General features: G+C 40.5%; 2 protein-coding genes and 1 pseudogene across 4 annotated transcripts; 1 reads left to right on the top strand and 2 right to left on the bottom strand.

Annotated features, from left to right (window-relative positions):
• Positions 1-182: 182 nt before the first annotated feature.
• Positions 183-6,536, top strand: LOC141830437 (protein CANDIDATE G-PROTEIN COUPLED RECEPTOR 2-like). Of its 3 annotated transcripts, none has more exons than XM_074717871.1 (6): positions 183-682; positions 1,771-1,962; positions 3,894-4,243; positions 4,318-4,399; positions 4,494-4,588; positions 6,424-6,536. In XM_074717871.1, the coding sequence occupies exons 1-5, from the start codon at positions 389-391 to the stop codon at positions 4,569-4,571; spliced, it is 996 nt and encodes a 331-aa protein (XP_074573972.1). In that variant the 5' UTR covers positions 183-388; the 3' UTR covers positions 4,572-4,588; positions 6,424-6,536. The 3 variants fall into 3 exon arrangements, with proteins under 3 accessions (XP_074573972.1, XP_074573973.1, XP_074573971.1); XM_074717872.1 differs by lacking the exon at positions 6,424-6,536 and having other exon boundaries at positions 3,894-4,056; positions 4,141-4,243; positions 4,494-4,703; XM_074717870.1 differs by lacking the exon at positions 6,424-6,536 and having other exon boundaries at positions 4,494-4,703.
• Positions 4,992-7,084, bottom strand: LOC141830487 (uncharacterized). Its single transcript, XM_074717912.1, has 2 exons — positions 6,704-7,084; positions 4,992-5,267 (listed from the first exon to the last, which is right to left on the bottom strand). The coding sequence occupies exons 1-2, from the start codon at positions 7,082-7,084 to the stop codon at positions 5,040-5,042; spliced, it is 609 nt and encodes a 202-aa protein (XP_074574013.1). The 3' UTR covers positions 4,992-5,039.
• Positions 7,085-14,851: 7,767 nt separating this feature from the next.
• On the bottom strand, positions 14,852-18,563 carry LOC141831007 (small ribosomal subunit protein eS19-like; annotated as a pseudogene).
• Positions 18,564-18,757: the final 194 nt, after the last annotated feature.

Below are 18,757 nucleotides of genomic sequence, written 5' to 3'. Positions count from 1 at the left end.
TTTTCGTCCTTTATCCGCGTATCCGACTAAACAATATAAAAAGGGTATAAAAGTAAACATCCCACGTGTTGATAGCTTCTAGGACAGTCTTACGTGGGCACCACTTACGCCGACCATCCAGGAGACGGGTACGAACTTGATTGCCAGTCGGCACGCCCATCGAGTTCAGAGCATTTTTGTTTCACTGGTTTTCGTTTTCGTCGGCGAAGTTGAAGAAAAAGGTGCCCGTGCCCCTTTCTCCTCCGCCGCCGATTACAAGAAAGGATCCGGCATTAGGGTTTCCGATCCCTCCATTCTCCGCCACCTCTCCTCCGTCCAGCGACCATCTTCGATCCGAGGGTAGAGTAGAGGTCTCGGCGCTGATGTTCTCGGGCTCAGGTTCTCAGATATGAGAGCGCTGGAGCAACTGCTCGCTGAGATGTCCCTCACCGCCGCGGCGTCTGGTCTTCCAATGGTCACCGACCAGAGTCCGGCGCCCTCCCCCTCGTGGTTCGTGGGTTGCCATGGTCCTCTGTACAACCTCGCGTTGATCGTCCCCTCCGTTCTATTCGTCGCTTACCTCGCTTCGCTGGCCCGGAAGAGCTTCGCTAAGCTCATGTCCGGTCAGTCTTATCTGATGGTTTCCTACTATGCTCTCCTGTGGCTTGTCAGCCTCCTCAATCTCTTCTGGTGCCTAGTCCAGGTGCGGTACCTATCGCTGCTGTTACTTCTGCCACATACTTGTTTTTTTTCTTTCTTTTATTCGGAATCAGCATGATCATGTAAATATCATTCTTTAACGTATTTCCCCTACTTTGTGTTTGTGTATGACAATTTTAAATAGATACTAACACGGATGCTTGTTTTCAAAATTAGGACTAGGAACTTATTGACAATGAAATATATTTGAGGCCACCTAACTGCATTAATTGGTCGATGGAAACAAAACCCGCACTTTTTGCAGTTACCTTATTTAAGCATATTGTTTATCATGATTCAGTTGCTATAGCATTGGTGAAAGGAGAACTTTCAAATGGGCTGTGAACTACAGTATGCTTGTCTGTGATTTTTATTTTGCAAAGGAAATACAGTATGCTGGACTGTGATCTTTTGCCCATGTTGTGCCCTGGTTGGAAGAAATGAAAAGTTTCCAGATACTTAGGTTTATACAAGATTTCCATACAAGTCAGTTGTTACTGCAAGTTAGATAATGTAGGAATTTGATTCATAAGTATCCGAGAAAGGATAGGAATTGATTTTTCCATGTTATGGAATACAATTGGTCTGATTGTCTTAATTAAGTTATATTTGGGTTACATGACATGCCATGCTTAAGTCAATGTTGTTATCATAGCTTAATATGTTATTGAACATAGAGAGAGAATAATACATCACCATATGGGATATGCTAGTCTTTATTCTTGATTTTAGCTGTAATCACAATATATATTATCCACTGTTACATTTTCAATTTATTGATTGAACAATCCTAAAAAAGATACTAATTATGCAAATGAAGTAAATTGGAAATTCCTGATAAAATTGATGGCCTACTAAGAATCTAATTGAGATCTATCATACTTGAGACTCAAAAAAGGCATAGTATGTTATTGTTGTGAAGCAGCTGCTTTTATTTGTTAGGTCATTCTGCTGCAAATTGGCTTTATTCCTTGTTTTCTATTTCCAGTTATCACTTGCAGCTGACAATCAGCATCATGTTTGTTCACCTCGGCCATTATATATCATGTAACTAATGTTCACCATTATTTCATTTTTTTAATTTGGAAGCAGGTGTGGCAGTGTACTGCTGCAAAGGAATCTGCATGGAATATGTTATCTTTGTTTACAGAAACTGGGTTGTTATTCATGGAAATAAGCTTGTTGGCGTTTCTGCTTCAAGGAAGTCATGCTGGTGGATTGGATGTTTTAACACGTACATTTGTCGTGTCTGGAGTAATTGTTGCCACTGATACACTACTAAAGGTAATCAAATTTTCTATTCAGTAAGTTTCCTCTGTAGTGCTCATTGTCCAATCCCTCCACATAATAATTTTTAGGTAAAAACGTTCTGCTAGAATATATTTTGACAAAGTTATTACTTCCATTTTTTGGATTACAGTATTGCTTGGAAGTGACTACTGATGGATCTTTGTGTTAGTCAACAGATTTGATTGTTGAATTTGGGATAGAAAAATTAAATCCATGACTTTGTATGTACGATCTGTCAGGCTTTGAGATTTTTAGTATTCTTGAAAATGTACAAAAATGTCTTATCTGTCAGGCAATGAATGCATGATCACAAATAACTAATCCAACTCTGCTCAAGGATGTCCAATTGGCATATCTATCAAGATCTTAGAAATAAGGTTCATGTTGGCTCATGAGCAAAACAATCTTAATAGCAGGAGAAATAGATAAAATATGTAAAGAGGATGAAGATGAAGAAAACTATGTGGGAAGCATGTCTGCCATGATTGGTGGACATGAGGAAAAATGGAATATGAAATGCATGAAATTTCTAATGATGCAAAATTTTAACATTATAGAATATTGCAAATGATAAGAAACATTGTCTTGTGATAATTAACAAATTTTACTGCTTACTTGTCCATAAGATGAGGTTATTCATTTTATAAGTGATCAAACATAGGCTAGTAATGGATGGTCAAGCCTACTCTATAAAGTCTTGTTGATGTCTTAGCCAACTTCAGATAATTTCTGAGAATTCAACTAAGGTATTAAAGGCGGTTGGCCAACTGCCTAGTTCCTTGGTGGATGGCATTAAAATATTAGTAACATAGGCTTGTGCATTCAAGTTTATAATTGTAAGTTTTTAATCATATTTTGCAGTGCAAGAACACATGCAAAAAATACTAAACATATAAAAACAATAAAATTACTAAACACATGCAAAAATTAGCTGTTGTGGCATAAGAAGGGGCATTGGGTTGGGAGCAGCTAATGTGAGGAATAAGAAGGGGAGGAAGATGGCCAGATATCTTCACCGGGAGGAGGGCTGTCAGTTCGGATGCAGCAGAGTAGGTATGCTTATGTAGTTCATTGTGGCTGGGCTATAGAAAAACCGAGGAGAAGAGAAGGGAGAGGTTTTAGGCTTGGCTTATTAAGTGAAGCAAATATTTCAAAAAGCCATTTTTTTTTCTTCCCACTAAACTAGATCATTGCCTGGGTGGGCCGCCTGGCCCACCTTTTAAAAAATCTGCTTCTGCTTATCTCCTAGGCAAAGTGGTCCATGTACGATTCTGCCTAGTGGCCATCTAACCCGTTCTTTAAAACCATGAATTCAACCAATTGGTGCCTTTGAGCAGATTGCTTCTATTGAGTCAAAGCCATTGTCTTATTCCTGTGGAATCTGCTTGCTTAATTTGAGATGGGTAGATATCAGAATTGCATCTTTCCCTATTCGTTCCGTAGTGTACAGTGTGTTTATGTTCTACTACTATCTAAGTGCTAGTGCTTGTAGTTGTGTTATATATTGATGTTTTGTGACATGTATATGTCGTGTATAGTCCCACAAAAGCAATTTCACTTCACACAACTACCTGTGAAGCATTTTTTGTAATCATCTTTATGCCACAGATAAATTGGCCTTAGGTTGGCTCAGAAGTATCATGTATTTTCCCATTCACTGCCTACTACAATTAATGTTAGTCTCTAGCATTAGCTAAGACTGAAGAGAGTATTGATTTTGATCTGACTTCATAATGCATGGAGGATCATGTTGGTTTGGACGAACCACATCTGCTCTATGTTAGGTTCTTGAACTAAGTAAACAAGAAAATAATGTCCAGTGATCTTCAGTAGTAGTTTACTTAGTCATCCATAGGCCTTCATTATGGTGCTTACATCACCAAATACAAAAAAGAAGGAAAATTTGACTGGTCTTCTCTCTGCAGACTATCTACATATTTGGCTTTGGGGTTCCTCTATTCGCAAACAGCAATAATAAAGAAAACCGTGCAAGATGGGGTTTGTGGATTGTCCACAAGCTGCTTCTCAGTGCAGTCTATGGCTTCATTTTCTTTATGCATCACTCAAAGTGGAGAGAAAGATTACCTGGTAATTCTAGTTTCCTTTTGGGGTTCTACCATAAACACTTGTTGCTTCTTCACTGTCAGTTATTAATATTGTACACATTGGCAGCAAGACCATCATTCTACAACTATGTTTGTGCTATGTTGTTGCTGAATACAATGTCCCTGTTCGGCTGCCTGCTTGCTGCAAATGGATCTGGATTTGGAATATGGTATTGATTATATCCTATTCAAAACCTTGTCTATTATAATATGTGATGCCAAATGCGACTTGTGTTTCTTGTAGGTTGTTCAATCTAACAACCGTATGCTACCACTCTCTTTATCTTCCACTTCTATATGTAGTCTTCCTTGCAGATTTTTTCCAGGTCTTTCTTTCACATTCCTTTCTATTGCATCGATCTGAGCTGATTATTTTGGTAATTTTATATCTGGTATTATATTCTCCTTTTTGCTTTACAGGAAGAAGATATGCGCTTGGAGAATGTGTACTACTCTGAAATGAAGGATGCAGGTTTCTTTGATGATGATTGGGATTAAATACATCAGACAAATAGGTTCTATGCCCACTTACTCTACTTTTGTAAATTCGTCGGATAGCATAATACAAAACCCAAAATTTCATAAATTTAAGCATTTGTACGACACATTTAACATTCCAATATTATCTTCCTAAAACTGTTGTCCTTTTCTTAATTCTCTTGTTCTCCTTTTCTACTTCTCTATTATTCTTTCAAGGTCGGTGGCCAAGCTAGTAAGTAGAGTATGTGGGAAAGTTCTCTTAGTTTTAAGTTGCTTTTGTTATTTTAATAATAAAGTAAATGGGCATGTAAAGTTCTTACCAATATAATATTGATAAATTGTTTTATTAGTACATAACATAAAATTAATACACAAGTCGTCGAACACATGAACAAAACCATCACCCAATAATCATCACCATCATGACTACAATCATACTCACTTAACCTAGTAGACTCTGTTATAGTGTTAAGACATACACACACATCAAACACAAAGTGTCTCTAAATCAGCTGCTGCAGGAGGTGGAGTGAGGAAGGGAATGGAAGGGATGGTTGGGATTGAAGGAATGGGAGGCTGTGAAACTTTGGGTGTGGCTGGAATAATGGGAGCTGACAGTGGCACTCCTGCGGTTGGTATTGTTGGAACAGTGGGCATTGGAGTAGTAGGCACCAGTGGCATTGATGGAGCTGAAACTTGTGGGAACTGTTGGCACTGTTGATATTGGGGGCGTAGAAAGTTGTGAAAGGCCAACATCAGTGGCACTGCCACTGAAAGCATTGGCATAGGCAAAGTTGGGACCGCCAAGATGACAGGGGGTGCAGCAGTCAGTATCGTGTGAAGGAGATTCCGAGCTTCATGGCAGGGCCCAAGGTTAGAGGTCAGAACCCATGAATAAAAAAGGTAAGTCGAGTAGATCTTGATATTACAATTTCATGGAAGGTCAATGGAGATTATTGATGGCTGATTGATTACAGGTAGTTCAAATGGTCACCGACATTACTATTCTTCAATAAATCTGGACAAGATCTTGGATGGTTTGAAATTAAAGTTTTAACAGCATTTATGTAATTAACTGTGCTTTAAGTTGGATCATGTATTATGGTTAGGGAAATTACTGAATCTTAAACAGATTCAAGTTTACTTTGTTTTTCTTTTTATTCCTTTACGGTTTATTTACATGGGACGAGACAGTGAGAATCTGCAGGAAAAATGAAGTTAAATCTGGACCTGGAGAACTAGTAGAGCTTGAAGCTGCCAGAGAAAAACTGGCAGTGACCTCGGCGTTGCATAGGACAGAGCTCATAGGCCTCCAAGAAGGTGGTTACTTCTCTTGCTGGGTGTCACCTGCTGTCTTATGGAATGAGAAAAAACATGTGAAATGAGAAAAAAAAGGGATCAAGATGTTGATGTTTTTGCTGATGAAGGTAGCATTATCTTTGGCAATTTCATCAGTTAAAGATTCACTCGAGTAAACAAAGAAGGGAGTGGATTCTCAGCTCCTTCATTAGCTGCAAGTAAACAACATCTACGAACACCAAATCACTCTTCAATCCTGTCCTTTCAAATTCTTTTTGTCCTCCCATTCCACCACCTATGAGTAAACAGGGCCTTAAGAAAGGTAAAGTTTATGAAATAGAATGAATCATTCCATTTCATTCTCTTGCTCCAAGCCAATCTAAAATGTAATAATTCTTTCAGTGGGATGAAGATTCCATTGTATTTGATCTCTAGTGGTAAAGAGGAGAATGAAATTCTCCATTTTTATCAAATATCAATATTTATTCTTCAATTATAATTGGTAAGTTCGGCAAGTCGACCATGCTTGACTAGTCGACAAGGATTGACTAGTAATGAAGTTACAATGCAGAGGGTAATGGACTCCAACACCTGCATCATGAATGAAGCTCCAGCTGCTCGAACGAACCATGGATAGGAGATACCATCTGAACAAGCTACTAGTAGTTTTGATGGAGCTAAGTAAGTGAAAGTTGTGATTAAAGGAATACACACCTTGATCTATTTCCATTCTGTAGTTATTCTATTTCTTTATCAATTTCATTCCTGAACCAAATATAACATTATGATGAGCAAGATGACACATTTAAGTAGTAATCATAACATAGATATCAACTGATTGCTATGAATCATGGAGCTGCTGCAGGAGGTGGAGTGCTGAGGACGGGAATGGAAGGGATGGTCGGAATCGAAATAGGAGGCAGCGAAACTTTGGGTATGGCTGGAATAATGGGAGCCGAAAGTGGCACTCCTGCTGTTGGTATTGCTGGAATGGTGGGCATCGGAATAGTTGGCACCCCCGGCACTGAAGTTGGCATCGTAGGCATCGGTATCGTAATGGCAGGTACCGGCGGCACTGCTGGAAGTGTTGGCATAGGCAAAGTTGGGACCGCCGAGACGACAGGGGGTGGTGCAGCAGCGGGTGTTGTATCAAGTAGACGCCGAGCTGCATGGCAGGGCCCAAGGTTTGCTACCATAATTGCCATGACAAAGAGGCCGAAAAAGGAAGCCATGAACTAGAGAGTCACGTAAAGTAGATTAGATCCTTAGATGATCTAAAGAAGAGCTAAGACAGTGAGATGCTGTGAGGGTTAAGCATAGTCATGGTGTTTATATAGATGGAAGGATTGGAGAGGTTGCTAAGGGTAGAGATTGTTGGTTGTCTTCCAAAATGAGCTGTGCAATTACAAGGCATGGTTTGGTAGGAAACAGTGAAGATTTGATTGAAGGTCAACAATGGATATTGATTGTTTACTAGTAGTTCAATAGGTCACCTACAGTGCCATTTGTCCTTCATTGAAACCTGGACAAGATCTTGGATGGTTTGAAGTTGCAACATTCAAGTAAATCTGAAATTATCACACATATTAGTTTGTTCTGCTTTTTGTTTCATCTTAGTAGGACTACGATTTGATTGTGTTTGATTTCATGGACTCCTAGAGGAGAGAACTTACTGTGTTATTATTGAATACTAATATTGGTTGTCAATTTGAAGTCTTTGAGATTTAGTCAGAAGATGGGCAACTTGGCCATTCTTGACTGGTAGGGTAGGCCAACTAGGTAAGATGAGTGAATGTGTTGAAAGAGATTAAAGGGAGTCGACTTGTGATAATGTAGCTAAGCACTTAGGATCGTTACAGGGAATAGGTGAATAACATACCTGTAATTTAATAATATTTTATATTTTTCTTGCTAATTACTTGGTAAATATACACATATTAGAAATAATATAAAATATGCACATAATAGGGAGACAATATTTTACTTGATTCACAATCCTCATAATTTGCTACTCCAAAACTTATGCATGGCGTCGTCCACTAACTTTCTCCTTTTCAGTAAAGTGTTGGAGATGGAAAAATCACATATACAAAATTGAAACAATAAAACACTAAGAGAGCCTTTATAAAATATTATATAGAGTATAAATTTAGAATAGTTGTGTGGTATTCTACCTTTGAGTCTCAAACTTATTTTTAAAGCCTCTGATCTCCAACTATCGATTTGCTGATGTGGCACTGCTCTAATCACTTGAAAGCTCTTTTGATCGCTCGGACCTTGCTCAGTCAACGCCTCGGCCTCATCCACTAATAAGTTGTTCTTATCCGATCTAGTTGACTTAACACGACAACACCCTTTAATTGCCCAGACCATCTCAGGCCACCCAAATCGCTTGGATCTCAGACATGTTCAAAGGATAAGTATACATGCATAGGGTCGCTCAGATTAAATATGGTCACCCGAGTTTCAATCGCCTAGAATCAATTCCGATCGCTCAGAACCCTGATTCAAGTCAACTAGAATTGAGTCCGCCTAAGTTGAGTCTCTACCCTCGTCTTAAATACAATTCACTTCCCCAACTTATCTTGTGTTAATTTCCTCCTTCTCGTCCCTCGGATGTATTGAGTCCTTCCGGCTCACTCCTCGTACGTCATTCTCGCTCCATAGGTGTACTCTTCCACCAAGCTCCTTGTACCCGTTAGTTCCCTTCCCATATCATCTTTCTCGCTCGCTTGTGTCTTCTACTCCAAGTCTAACAGTCTTTGATACTCCTTATCCTTTCCAATCTCTCGGGTGTCTCATACCACTCTTTCCCGTACTCCATCAAATCTTGAGTCATCGGATACCGTTGTGTTCTCCTAAGTCCTTACACACTCAGACACATATCAAAAACACAGCAAAGTCTAACTTAAACTTACTTGATCAAACATCAAAACTGTGGTACACACCACTTGAGGTTCTACCGATCTCCCCCTCGACCATTCGAGATACTAACCGATTGGACTACACAAGCAAGATGAGTTGGATTGTGGGATTTCATTGCCCGGCGATATCCATGGTAACTCGCGATTGTTCTATTCAGTGGATCCGGCAAAGATGCGGTTTGAGTGAAAACTAAGTTGAGTTAGGGGTTTGACATCCATCATGGGATGCTAGTACCCTAGTTAGACCTTATCACTTAATAGTTCGGTGTAGTCTAGTACTTAGATAATAATGTTTGTGGATTAGCCCGCGCAAGGTGCCTCCTAGAACAGAGCGAGCAAGGATGGTTCAAACACCCAAGGTAAGAGACACAGTGGATTATTCAGCACCCAAGGTTCAATTCCATATAGAGCACCCTACGCTCGCAGTGCTCGAACTATTAAGACAGTTGGGCTATCGTGTCAAGAGCCGTTTACGCTTCAAAATGAAAGAAGCTCTGGTTGCTCGATTGACCGCAAACAGATTTCAGTTCAGATAAACTAGAAGCTGTTCATTCATCCAGGTATAAGATAGGGAGATAACACGTTCTCTCTTTGCAAGCTCATAAGGAAGAGTATTATTGCATAATGAAGATCAGTACACAAATTCACGCGAATACACAAACAATACCACCACCAAATCGACATAGTAATGACTAGATTCGTCACAAAGGCATATAAAATCTACGACACTGTAATAAACTAAAAGACACAGCATACGTTATGCTCAAAGTCGCTATGAATCATGGAGCTGCTGCAGGAGGTGGAGTGCTGATGGAAGGGATGGCCGGAATCGAAGGAACATTGGGGATGGCTGGAATAATGGGAGCCGAAAGTGGCACTCCTGCTGTTGGTATTGCTGGAATGGTGGGCATCGGAATAGTTGGCACCCCCGGCACTGAAGTTGGCATCGTAGGCATCGGTATCGTCATGGCAGGTACCGGTGGCACTGCTGGAAGCGTTGGCATAGGCAAAGTTGGGACCGCCGAGACGACAGGTGGTGGTGCAGCAGCGGGTGTTGTATCAAGTAGATGCCGAGCCGCATGGCAGGGCCCGAGGTTTGCTACCATAATTGCCATGGCAAAGAGGCCGAAAAAGGAAGCCATGAACGAGAGAGTCACGTAAAGTAGATTAGATCCTTAGATGATCTAAAGAAGAGCTAAGGCAGTGAGATGCTGTGAGGGTTAAGCATAGTCATGGTGTTTATATAGAGGGAAGGATTGGAGACTTTGCTAAGGGTAGAGATTGTTGGTTGTCTTCCAAAATGAGCTGTGCAATTACAAGGCATGGTTTGGTAGGAAATAGTGAAGATTTGATTGAAGGTCAACAATGGATATTGATTGTTTACTAGTAGTTCAAAAGGTCACCTACATTGCCATTTGTCCTTCATTGAATCCTAGACAAGATCTTGGATGGTTTAAAGTTACAACATTCAAGTAAATCTGAAATTATCACACATACTTTGTTCTGCTTTTTGTTTCATCTTAGTAGGACTACGATTTGATTGTGTTTGATTTCATGGACTCCTAGAGGAGAGAACTTACTCTGTCATTATTGAATTCTAATATTGGTTGTCAATTTGAAGTCTTTGAGATTTAGTCAGAAGATGGGCAACTTGGCCATTCTTGACTGGTAGGGTAGGCCAACTAGGTAAGATGAGTGAATGTGTTGAAAGAGATTAAAGGGAGTCGATTGTGATAATGTAGCTAAGCACTTAGGATCGTTAGAAGGAATAGGTGAATATCCTACTTGTAATTTAATAATATTTTATCTTTTTTTTGCTAATTACTTAGTAAATATGCACATATTAGAAATAATATAAAATATGCACACAATAGGGACACAATATTTTACTTGATTCGCAATCCTCACGATTTGCTACTCCAAAACTTATGCACGGCGCAGTCCATTAATTTTCTCCTTTTCCTTTTCAGTAAAGTGTTGGAGATGGAAAAATCACTTATACAAAATTGAAACTAGTATATAGAGTATAAAATTCATAAATATAGTTGTGTGGTATTCTACATTACTTTTAGAGCCTATAGTTCAGTGTATAGTTGTGTAGTATTCTACCTTCGAGCCTCAAGCTTACTTTTAAAGCCTATGGTCTCTAACTGTCGATTTGTTGACGTGGCACTGTTCTAATCGCCTGGAAGCTCTTTCAGTCGCTCGGACCTTGCTCATTCAACACCTCGGTCTCATCCACTAATAAGTTGTTTTTATCCGATCTGATTGACTTAACACCCTTCTAATCGCCCAAATCATCTCAGGCCACCCAAATCGCTTGGATCTCAGATATGTTCAAAGGATAAGTATACATGCATAGGGTCACTCGGATCAAATACGATCACCCGAGTTTCAATCGCCTAGAATCAATTCCGATCGCTTGGAACCCTGACTCAAGTCGACTAGAATTGAGTCCGCCTAAGTTGAGTCTCTACCCTCGTCTCAAATAGAACTCAATTCCCCAACTTATCTTGTGTTAATTTCCTCTTGGTTTCTCATCCCTCGAATGTATTGAGTTCTTCCGGCTCACTCCTCGTACGTCATTCTCGCTTCACAGGTGTACTCTTCCGACCAAGCTCCATGTACCCGTTGGTTCCCTTCCTGTATTATCCTTCTCGCTCGTTTATGTCTTCTATTCCAAGTCTAACTGTCTCTGATACTCCTTATCCTTTCCAGTCTCTTAGGTGTCTCATACCACTCTTTCCCGTACTCCATCAAATCTTGAATCATCGGACACCGTTGTGTTATCCTAAATCCTTACATACTCAAACACATCAGAAACACAGCAAAGTCTAACTTAAACTTACTTGATCAAACATCAAAACTGTGGTACACATCACTTGAGGTTCTAGCGATCCCCCCTTGACCATTCGAGGTACTAACCGATTGGACTACACAGGCAAAATGAGTTGGATTGTGGGATTTCGTTGCCCGGTGATATCCATAGTAACTCGCAATTGTTCTATTTAGTGGATCTGGCAAAGATGCGGTTTGAGTGAAAACAAAGTTGAGTTAGGGGGTTCGACATCCATCATGGGATGCTAGTACCCTAGTTAGACCTTATCAATTAATAGTTCGGTGTAGTCTAGTAAACTTAGATAATAATGTTTGTGGATTAGCCCACGCAAGGTGCCTCCTAGAACAGAGCAAGCAAGGATGGTTCAAACACCCAAGGTAAGAGCCACAGTGGATTATTCAGCACCCAAGGTTCAATTCCATATAGGGCATCTTACGGTCGCAGTGCTCGAACTATTAAGACAGTTGGGCTATCGTGTCAAGAGCCGTTTACGCCTCAAAATGAAAGAAGCTCTGGTTGCTCGATTGACCGCAAACAGATTTCAGTTCAGATAAACTAGAAGCTGTTCATTCATCCAGGGATAAGATAGGGAGATAACACGTTCTCTCTTTGCAAGCTCATAAGGAAGAGTATTATTGCATAATGAAGATCAGTACACAAATTCACGCGGATACACAAACAATACCACCACCAAATCGACATAGTAATGACTAGATTCGTCACAAAGGCATATAAAATCTACGACACTGTAATAAACTAAAAGACACAGCATACGTTAAGCTCGAAGTCGCTATGAATCATGGAGCTGCTGCAGGAGGTGGAGTGCTGATGGAAGGGATGGCCGGAATCGAAGGAACATTGGGGATGGCTGGAATAATGGGAGCTGAAAGTGGCACTCCTGCTGTTGGTATTGCTGGAATGGTGGGCATCGGAATAGTTGGCACCCCCGGCACTGAAGTTGGCATCGTAGGCATCGGTATCGTCATGGCAGGTACCGGTGGCACTGCTGGAAGTGTTGGCATAGGCAAAGTTGGGACCGCCGAGACGACAGGCGGTGGTGCAGCAGCGGGTGTTGTATCAAGTAGATGCCGAGCCGCATGGCAGGGCCCGAGGTTTGCTACCATAATTGCCATGGCAAAGAGGCCGAAAAAGGAAGCCATGAACGAGAGAGTCACGTAAAGTAGATTAGATCCTTAGATGATCTAAAGAAGAGCTAAGACAGTGAGATGCTGTGAGGGTTAAGCATAGTCATGGTGTTTATATAGAGGGAAGGATTGGAGAGGTTGCTAAGGGTAGAGATTGTTGGTTGTCTTCCAAAATGAGCTGTGCAATTACAAGGCATGGTTTGGTAGGAAAGAGTGAAGATTTGATTGAAGGTCAACAATGGATATTGATTGTTTACTAGTAGTTCAAAAGGTCACCTACATTGCCATTTGCCCTTCATTGAATCCTAGACAAGATCTTTGATGGTTTAAAGTTATAGAGGATAGAACTTACTGTGTCATTATTGAATACTAATATTGGTTGTCAATTTGAAGTCTTAGAGATTTAGTCAGAAGATGGGCAACTTGGTCATTCTTGACTGGTAGGGTAGGCCAACTAGTTAAGATGAGTGAATATGTTGAAAGACATTAAAGGGAGTTGATTGTGATAGTGTAGTTGAGCATTTAGGAACGTGCCTGTAATTTAAAAATATTTTATCTTTTTTTTTAAAAAAATTACTTAGCAAAGATATCCGCATTAGAAATAATATAAAACATGTACACAAAGGAATGAAATATTTTACTTGATTCATAACTCTCAAAGTTTATGCATAATGTCATCTATTAATTTTCTCGTCTTCTGTAAAGTGGCGAAGGTGGAAAAATCTCTTATACAAATTTGAAACAATAAAACACTAGGAGGAGTCTTTTGATAAAATAGTATACAGAGTATAAATTCGGAGTATAGTTGTGTGGTATTTTGCCTTCAAGCCTCAAGCTTAGTTTATAGCCTCTGGTCTCTAATTAACTGTAGATTTGATGACTTGACACTGCTCTAATCGCCTAGAAGTTCGTCTGGTCTCTCAGACCTTGCTCAGTCAACACCTCGACCTCATTCACGAATAGGTCGCCCTTATCTGATCTGGTTGACTTGACACCCTTTTGGTCGTCCAAACCATCTCAAGTTGCTTAGACACCCGATCAATTCGGATCTCTAACCGTCTGTCTTGACCTTGTACTCCATATGTGCTTTCAGTCGTCTAGAGGTCTTTTCAGTCGACTCGGACCAACCGAATCTCAAACATGTTCAAAGGATAAGTGTACATGCATAGGGTCATTCAGATCAAATATGGTCGCTCGGGTTTTAGGTCTCTCGAAACCATTTCCGATCACTTGGAACCTTGACTCAAGTCGACTACAATCAAATTCGCCTAAGTTGAATCTCTACCTTCGTCCCAAATACAATTGACTCGACTCGGCTCACCAGCTTACCTTGTATAGACTTCCTCTCGATTTCTCATCCCTCAGATGCACTAAGCTCTTCTGGCTCACTTCCTGTGCACTGTTCTCGCTTCACAAATGTACTCTTCCGTCAAGCTCCTCGTACCTCAGATGCACCAAATCCGTCGGCTCCCTTCCCATGTCATCCTTCTAGCTTGCAATTTTTGCTTCAAGTCTACTTGTCTCTGATACTCCTTGTCCTTTTTAATCTATCGTGTGCCTCATACCACCCTTCATCGTACTCCACTGGATCCCGAGTCATCGGATATCTATGTGTTCTCTTAAGTCTCTGCACGCTCAAATGCATATCAGAAACACAGCAAGGCCTAACTTAAACTTACTTGACCAAACATTAAAACTGTGATACACACCACTTGGAGTTCCAACAATATCCCCCTCGACTATTTGAGATACTAACAGATTGGACTACACAAATCAGATGAGTTGGATTGTGGGATTTTATCGCCTAGCGGTATCCATGACAACTCACGATTGTTCTATTTAGTGGATCTAGCAAAGATGCAGTAGAGTTAGGGGCCTTGACATCCATCACCTTATCAATTCGTAGTTCGGTGTAGTCTCCTAGCTCAGTTCAAGCAAGGGTGGCTCAGACACCGGAAAATGAATGAAGCTCTGACTGCTCGATCGATTGTGAACAGATTTCAGTTCGGATAGTGTATAAGATACCGCGATAACACATCATAAACTGCACGGTATCGACTCCAATTAACTCTTTGCAAACTAGTGAAGAAACATTCTCTCTTATTTAGAATTAGCTTTCACAAATGTATCTACCACAAACTGGAATGCTACTAAAGTTCACTGCATACATCAAGCTCAAAGTCTCTCTGAATCATGGAGCCGCCGCAGGCATTGGCATCGTAATGGCTGGTATCGGCGGCACGACTGGAAGCATTGGCACCAAGACAACCGGAGGAGCAGCAGTTGGCATTGTGTCGAGGAGGTGCCTAGCCGCGTGGCAGGGGATGAGGTTAGCTATCAGAAGTGCCATGGCAAGGAGCCTGAAAAAGGAAACCATGGATCAGAGCAAAGTGATTGTGTTTATATCGCGAGAAAGGTTGCAAGGGTAGAGATTGTTGGTTGGCTTCCAAGATGAATTGTGCAATTGCAGATGGAGGTTTGGTGGGAAAGTTTGTAGATTCAAAATGGCATGTTTGACGAAATGTTTGGTCAAATTAGCTTAACGTTGTATCCGAGTTTACGGAGGTCAAAAGACGATATCGATCGATAACAAGTAGTTCAGAAGTCACCTACATTCTCATTTGTCTTTCAGTAGAATCTGGACCAGAATTCTGGTTGTTTTAGTCAGTGTTTTCTTGTTTGCTCACACTTGACTAGATGTAACAATTTGAATGTCTATTTCAGTACACTTTCTTTCCATTTCGATAAAGTCGATCGAACAGGCGAGTCAGATGGGTCGGACAATGGGACTGATATGAGCCAAATCGGATGGGCGAGAGTTGAAATGACTAAACGGTTCGGGGGAGATTGAGACGACAATTATGTGAACATGAGATTATTGGTCCTTATAACTTTAAGGAATGGCTCATTTCATTTCATCTGTTTCTAGTTTCACAAGAAAGGCGAAACCGGCTTTGCTTGTTTCATGCTTTCGATCGAAATCTATATATGTTCACTTAGCTAACCCTTTCTTAAAAAGATAACGATGTAGAACAATAGTTAGGAGAAAAGAGTAGTTGGTATTTATTCTTATGCCATACAAGTAAATAAGATCCATGAACAAGATTTCATAATGTCGTCACAATCCTACCGACAATGTAAACACTCGTAAAACAAACTAGCGAAGATACATAATCATGCTCGAAGTAGTTTGCTCGATAGGATGTCATGGGGTTGTGGTGGTCGCCGGTGGTGGGGCGAGGAGAGGAATGGAAGGGATTGTTGGAATTGGCGGCGATGAAACCATTGGGATGGTAGGCATTGAAGCCAAAGGTGGCACTCCCACCATTGGAATCGTTGGCATCGGTTGTGCCGGTGTCTGTAGTTGAGGAACTGTCGGCATCAATGGCGTTGGAATGGTTGGCATTGCCGGCATCGGCGGCTGATAGGCATTGGTGGCATAGTTGTGGAACGGCTGGCACAGGTGGCACTGCTGGTAGTGTCGGGATGGCTGAGACGGGGGGTGCCACCGTCGTGTCAAGGAGACGCCGAGCCGCGTAGCATCCGCCGAGGTTGGCAACCAAAATTGCCATGGTGAAGAGGCCAAACCGGAAAGCCATGGAGTAGTGGAAGGGAGTTGAGGTTGTGAGCTTGATAAGAAGTGGAACAATTGAGGAGATTTATAGGGGAGATTTATGGGGTAGAGATAGTTGGTTGGCTTCCTAGAATTCTATGCGCCATGTTTGGTTTGAAAATTAGAGATCTATTTTAATATTGTTCGTTTTATGTGCTAGTTAGTTCACCTTCTTCTCCATATCACTAAACCCATAGAATATTCATGCCCTTAATTTCTTTACTTTAATAATCTAAAAACAATCGAGATATTTTAATAAAAATTTGCAAAAACCAGTCCAAACCAAAGAAACAGATCGAGTCAAATATGCAAAAATCAAGTATCTCAGCTATGGAAGAGTACACAGACCTGGAGCATAAAGCTGAAGCAAAAATAGCTTCACTTGATTGGAACTGTAAAGTAGCAGCTACACACGGCCAGCAACCTGATCGAGATCTCGCAACCATTGCGAAGTAATTTTTCGTCCACTGCAGTGTAAAACAAGTTATAGAAACATATATATTGATATTATAGAACACAGCACAGATGGTAAACTCTGATTCAATTAGTTTTTCTTAAGATGGAATGATGCAGTTGCTCACAATCACATCACCTGAATCCTTGAAGATGAACTTCAATTGATGGCACAAACTATATTTCACTAGATTGTGTAGGAGGATTACATTTTTTGACTCAATTTCCTCTCCCTCAGCATTCGCTCGAGTAAAATCAAGTTCAAGGTCGAGAAGATGGCCAAAACATTGTGAACTTGATGAGCAAAGTCCTAATAAAATGAAAGCAATGAGAAGGCATGAGATTGCTTACCATTTAGGATCAATCTCAATGATATTGATTGTTTACCACTGTTGCAGAATGTTGCAGAAATGGGGAGGGCGACTTCCGTTCCTCTTGCGGCCTCCATAAATTTTCTGAAAACCACCTACTCCAATGCCCGCCTCAATTAGATCTTCCTTGCCATTGAAGCTGCAACAATAAAAAAATAGAGACATTAAGTATATAAGACAGTGAATTCACCCAAAGATGGAAAATAATGTGGATGAAGTAGTCTTCCTTGTGTGATATTTCTTACCAGCTCTGATATAAAACCAATCAGGATCATACGGCGCGAGTTCCTTGAATCTTCCAGTCTTTACAATGTCTGCCCACTCAGGAAGCTCCAGCTATCAATAAACAGAGTAAGCAAGTGGAATCAGCAGAAAAGTTAGAAAGTGTATCCAAGAGTAACGAACCAAAATAACATTGAATTTTAATTCATATAAAGTGAGAAACTCAAATCAATAATGACATATTTATCTAAGAAGTAGAATAAACACATTTTGTTGTCTTCTTGATGTTTCATTTGGATAGGAAGAGGTTAAAGAAAAAAAATTGAAGACAAGTGAAACAAAGTACACTCCGGAGGAAGACAAGGAACTTAATCAGCTCCAAATTCTCCATCTTATTCAGCCAAAAATCAAACCAAAGTGTTGAAGTCGAAAGAACATCTCATATTTCACCTCACTTAAATTACTTCTGTTCAACTTCGCCAAGAAACACAACATTAGAGAACACTATTAGCATACATAGCAAAGCAAATGATGAATTTGTTCTGACTTTCGAGATAGGATTTAGTTGTTTCACTTCAACCAACTTACCATCAGATAGTATTGGTTAGATATATAATTCTAAATTGTTTTTTATTTAACAATTTACTGACCAGAAATATATGATGGATTCTTGTTTGTCAATCCTACAATGTGCCTAAGAATTCTGTTTCTGCTATCTGAAGCACAAAACCAATAATTCCAGACTTCTCAACTTTCCTTACCATCTCATCCTGAACAATTCAACGAATAGCTAGGGAATGGCATTGCGAACAGTTGACACATCCCAAACAACGTACTAATAATCGAGTTCCTACACAGATGAACCAAAAAAAGATCTTTTTGACCAGGAAAAACAGAAAACATGAACTATATGCAAGTTAAGGATGCAGCAATCAAGGATAAAGCACGATTTTGACAAGAAGTGTATATTTAGAACCCTAAAACTAAGGATAAATCACACAAAAACACGATCTTTGCCACCAGACTAAGACAAGAAAATAAAGACGCATCCAACCTTGCCGGATCTCTTGAGGCGCGCTGCATAGACCTTGACGAATTAGTTGGGCGAAACGTCCTTCACAGTCTTAGACACCGGATTCTCCATGACGCTGCTGCTGCTGGCGTCGTCTCCGCCGACTGCCTCTGCTCCGGAAGCGCGACCGTGAAAGGGACAAGCGGCGTGGCGACGCTCGAAAATGAACCTAGGGCGAGTTGACCGTTACAGTTAGCGAGGATTGAGCCACAATTACCTCAATACCCTCGCTTATATAGATCCATTTGAAGGGTAAAATAGTCATA

The sequence above is a fragment of the Curcuma longa genome, chromosome 6 (genome assembly GCF_044706935.1).
Source record: "Curcuma longa cultivar G26 ecotype Majalengka, Jawa Barat chromosome 6, ITB_CL_G26_1.1, whole genome shotgun sequence".
NCBI lineage: Eukaryota > Viridiplantae > Streptophyta > Magnoliopsida > Zingiberales > Zingiberaceae > Curcuma > Curcuma longa.
The sequence above is the reverse complement of the archived record's forward strand: the minus strand, read 5'-3'. Positions and strand labels throughout refer to the sequence as shown.

Excerpts from the sequence above, each read along its gene's own strand:
- LOC141830437 (XM_074717871.1), top strand. The coding sequence starts at position 389 with ATGAGAGCGCTGGAGCAACTGCTCGCTGAGATGTCCCTCACCGCCGCG. Across the intron at positions 683-1,770 it reads TCTTCTGGTGCCTAGTCCAG|GTGTGGCAGTGTACTGCTGC; the intron begins GTGCGGTACCTA and ends ATTTGGAAGCAG. Across the intron at positions 4,244-4,317 it reads GGATCTGGATTTGGAATATG|GTTGTTCAATCTAACAACCG; the intron begins GTATTGATTATA and ends TGTTTCTTGTAG.
- LOC141830487 (XM_074717912.1), bottom strand. The coding sequence starts at position 7,084 with ATGGCTTCCTTTTTCGGCCTCTTTGTCATGGCAATTATGGTAGCAAAC. Across the intron at positions 5,268-6,703 it reads CACCTCCTGCAGCAGCTCCA|TGCCAACAGTTCCCACAAGT; the intron begins TGATTCATAGCA and ends CAATATCAACAG.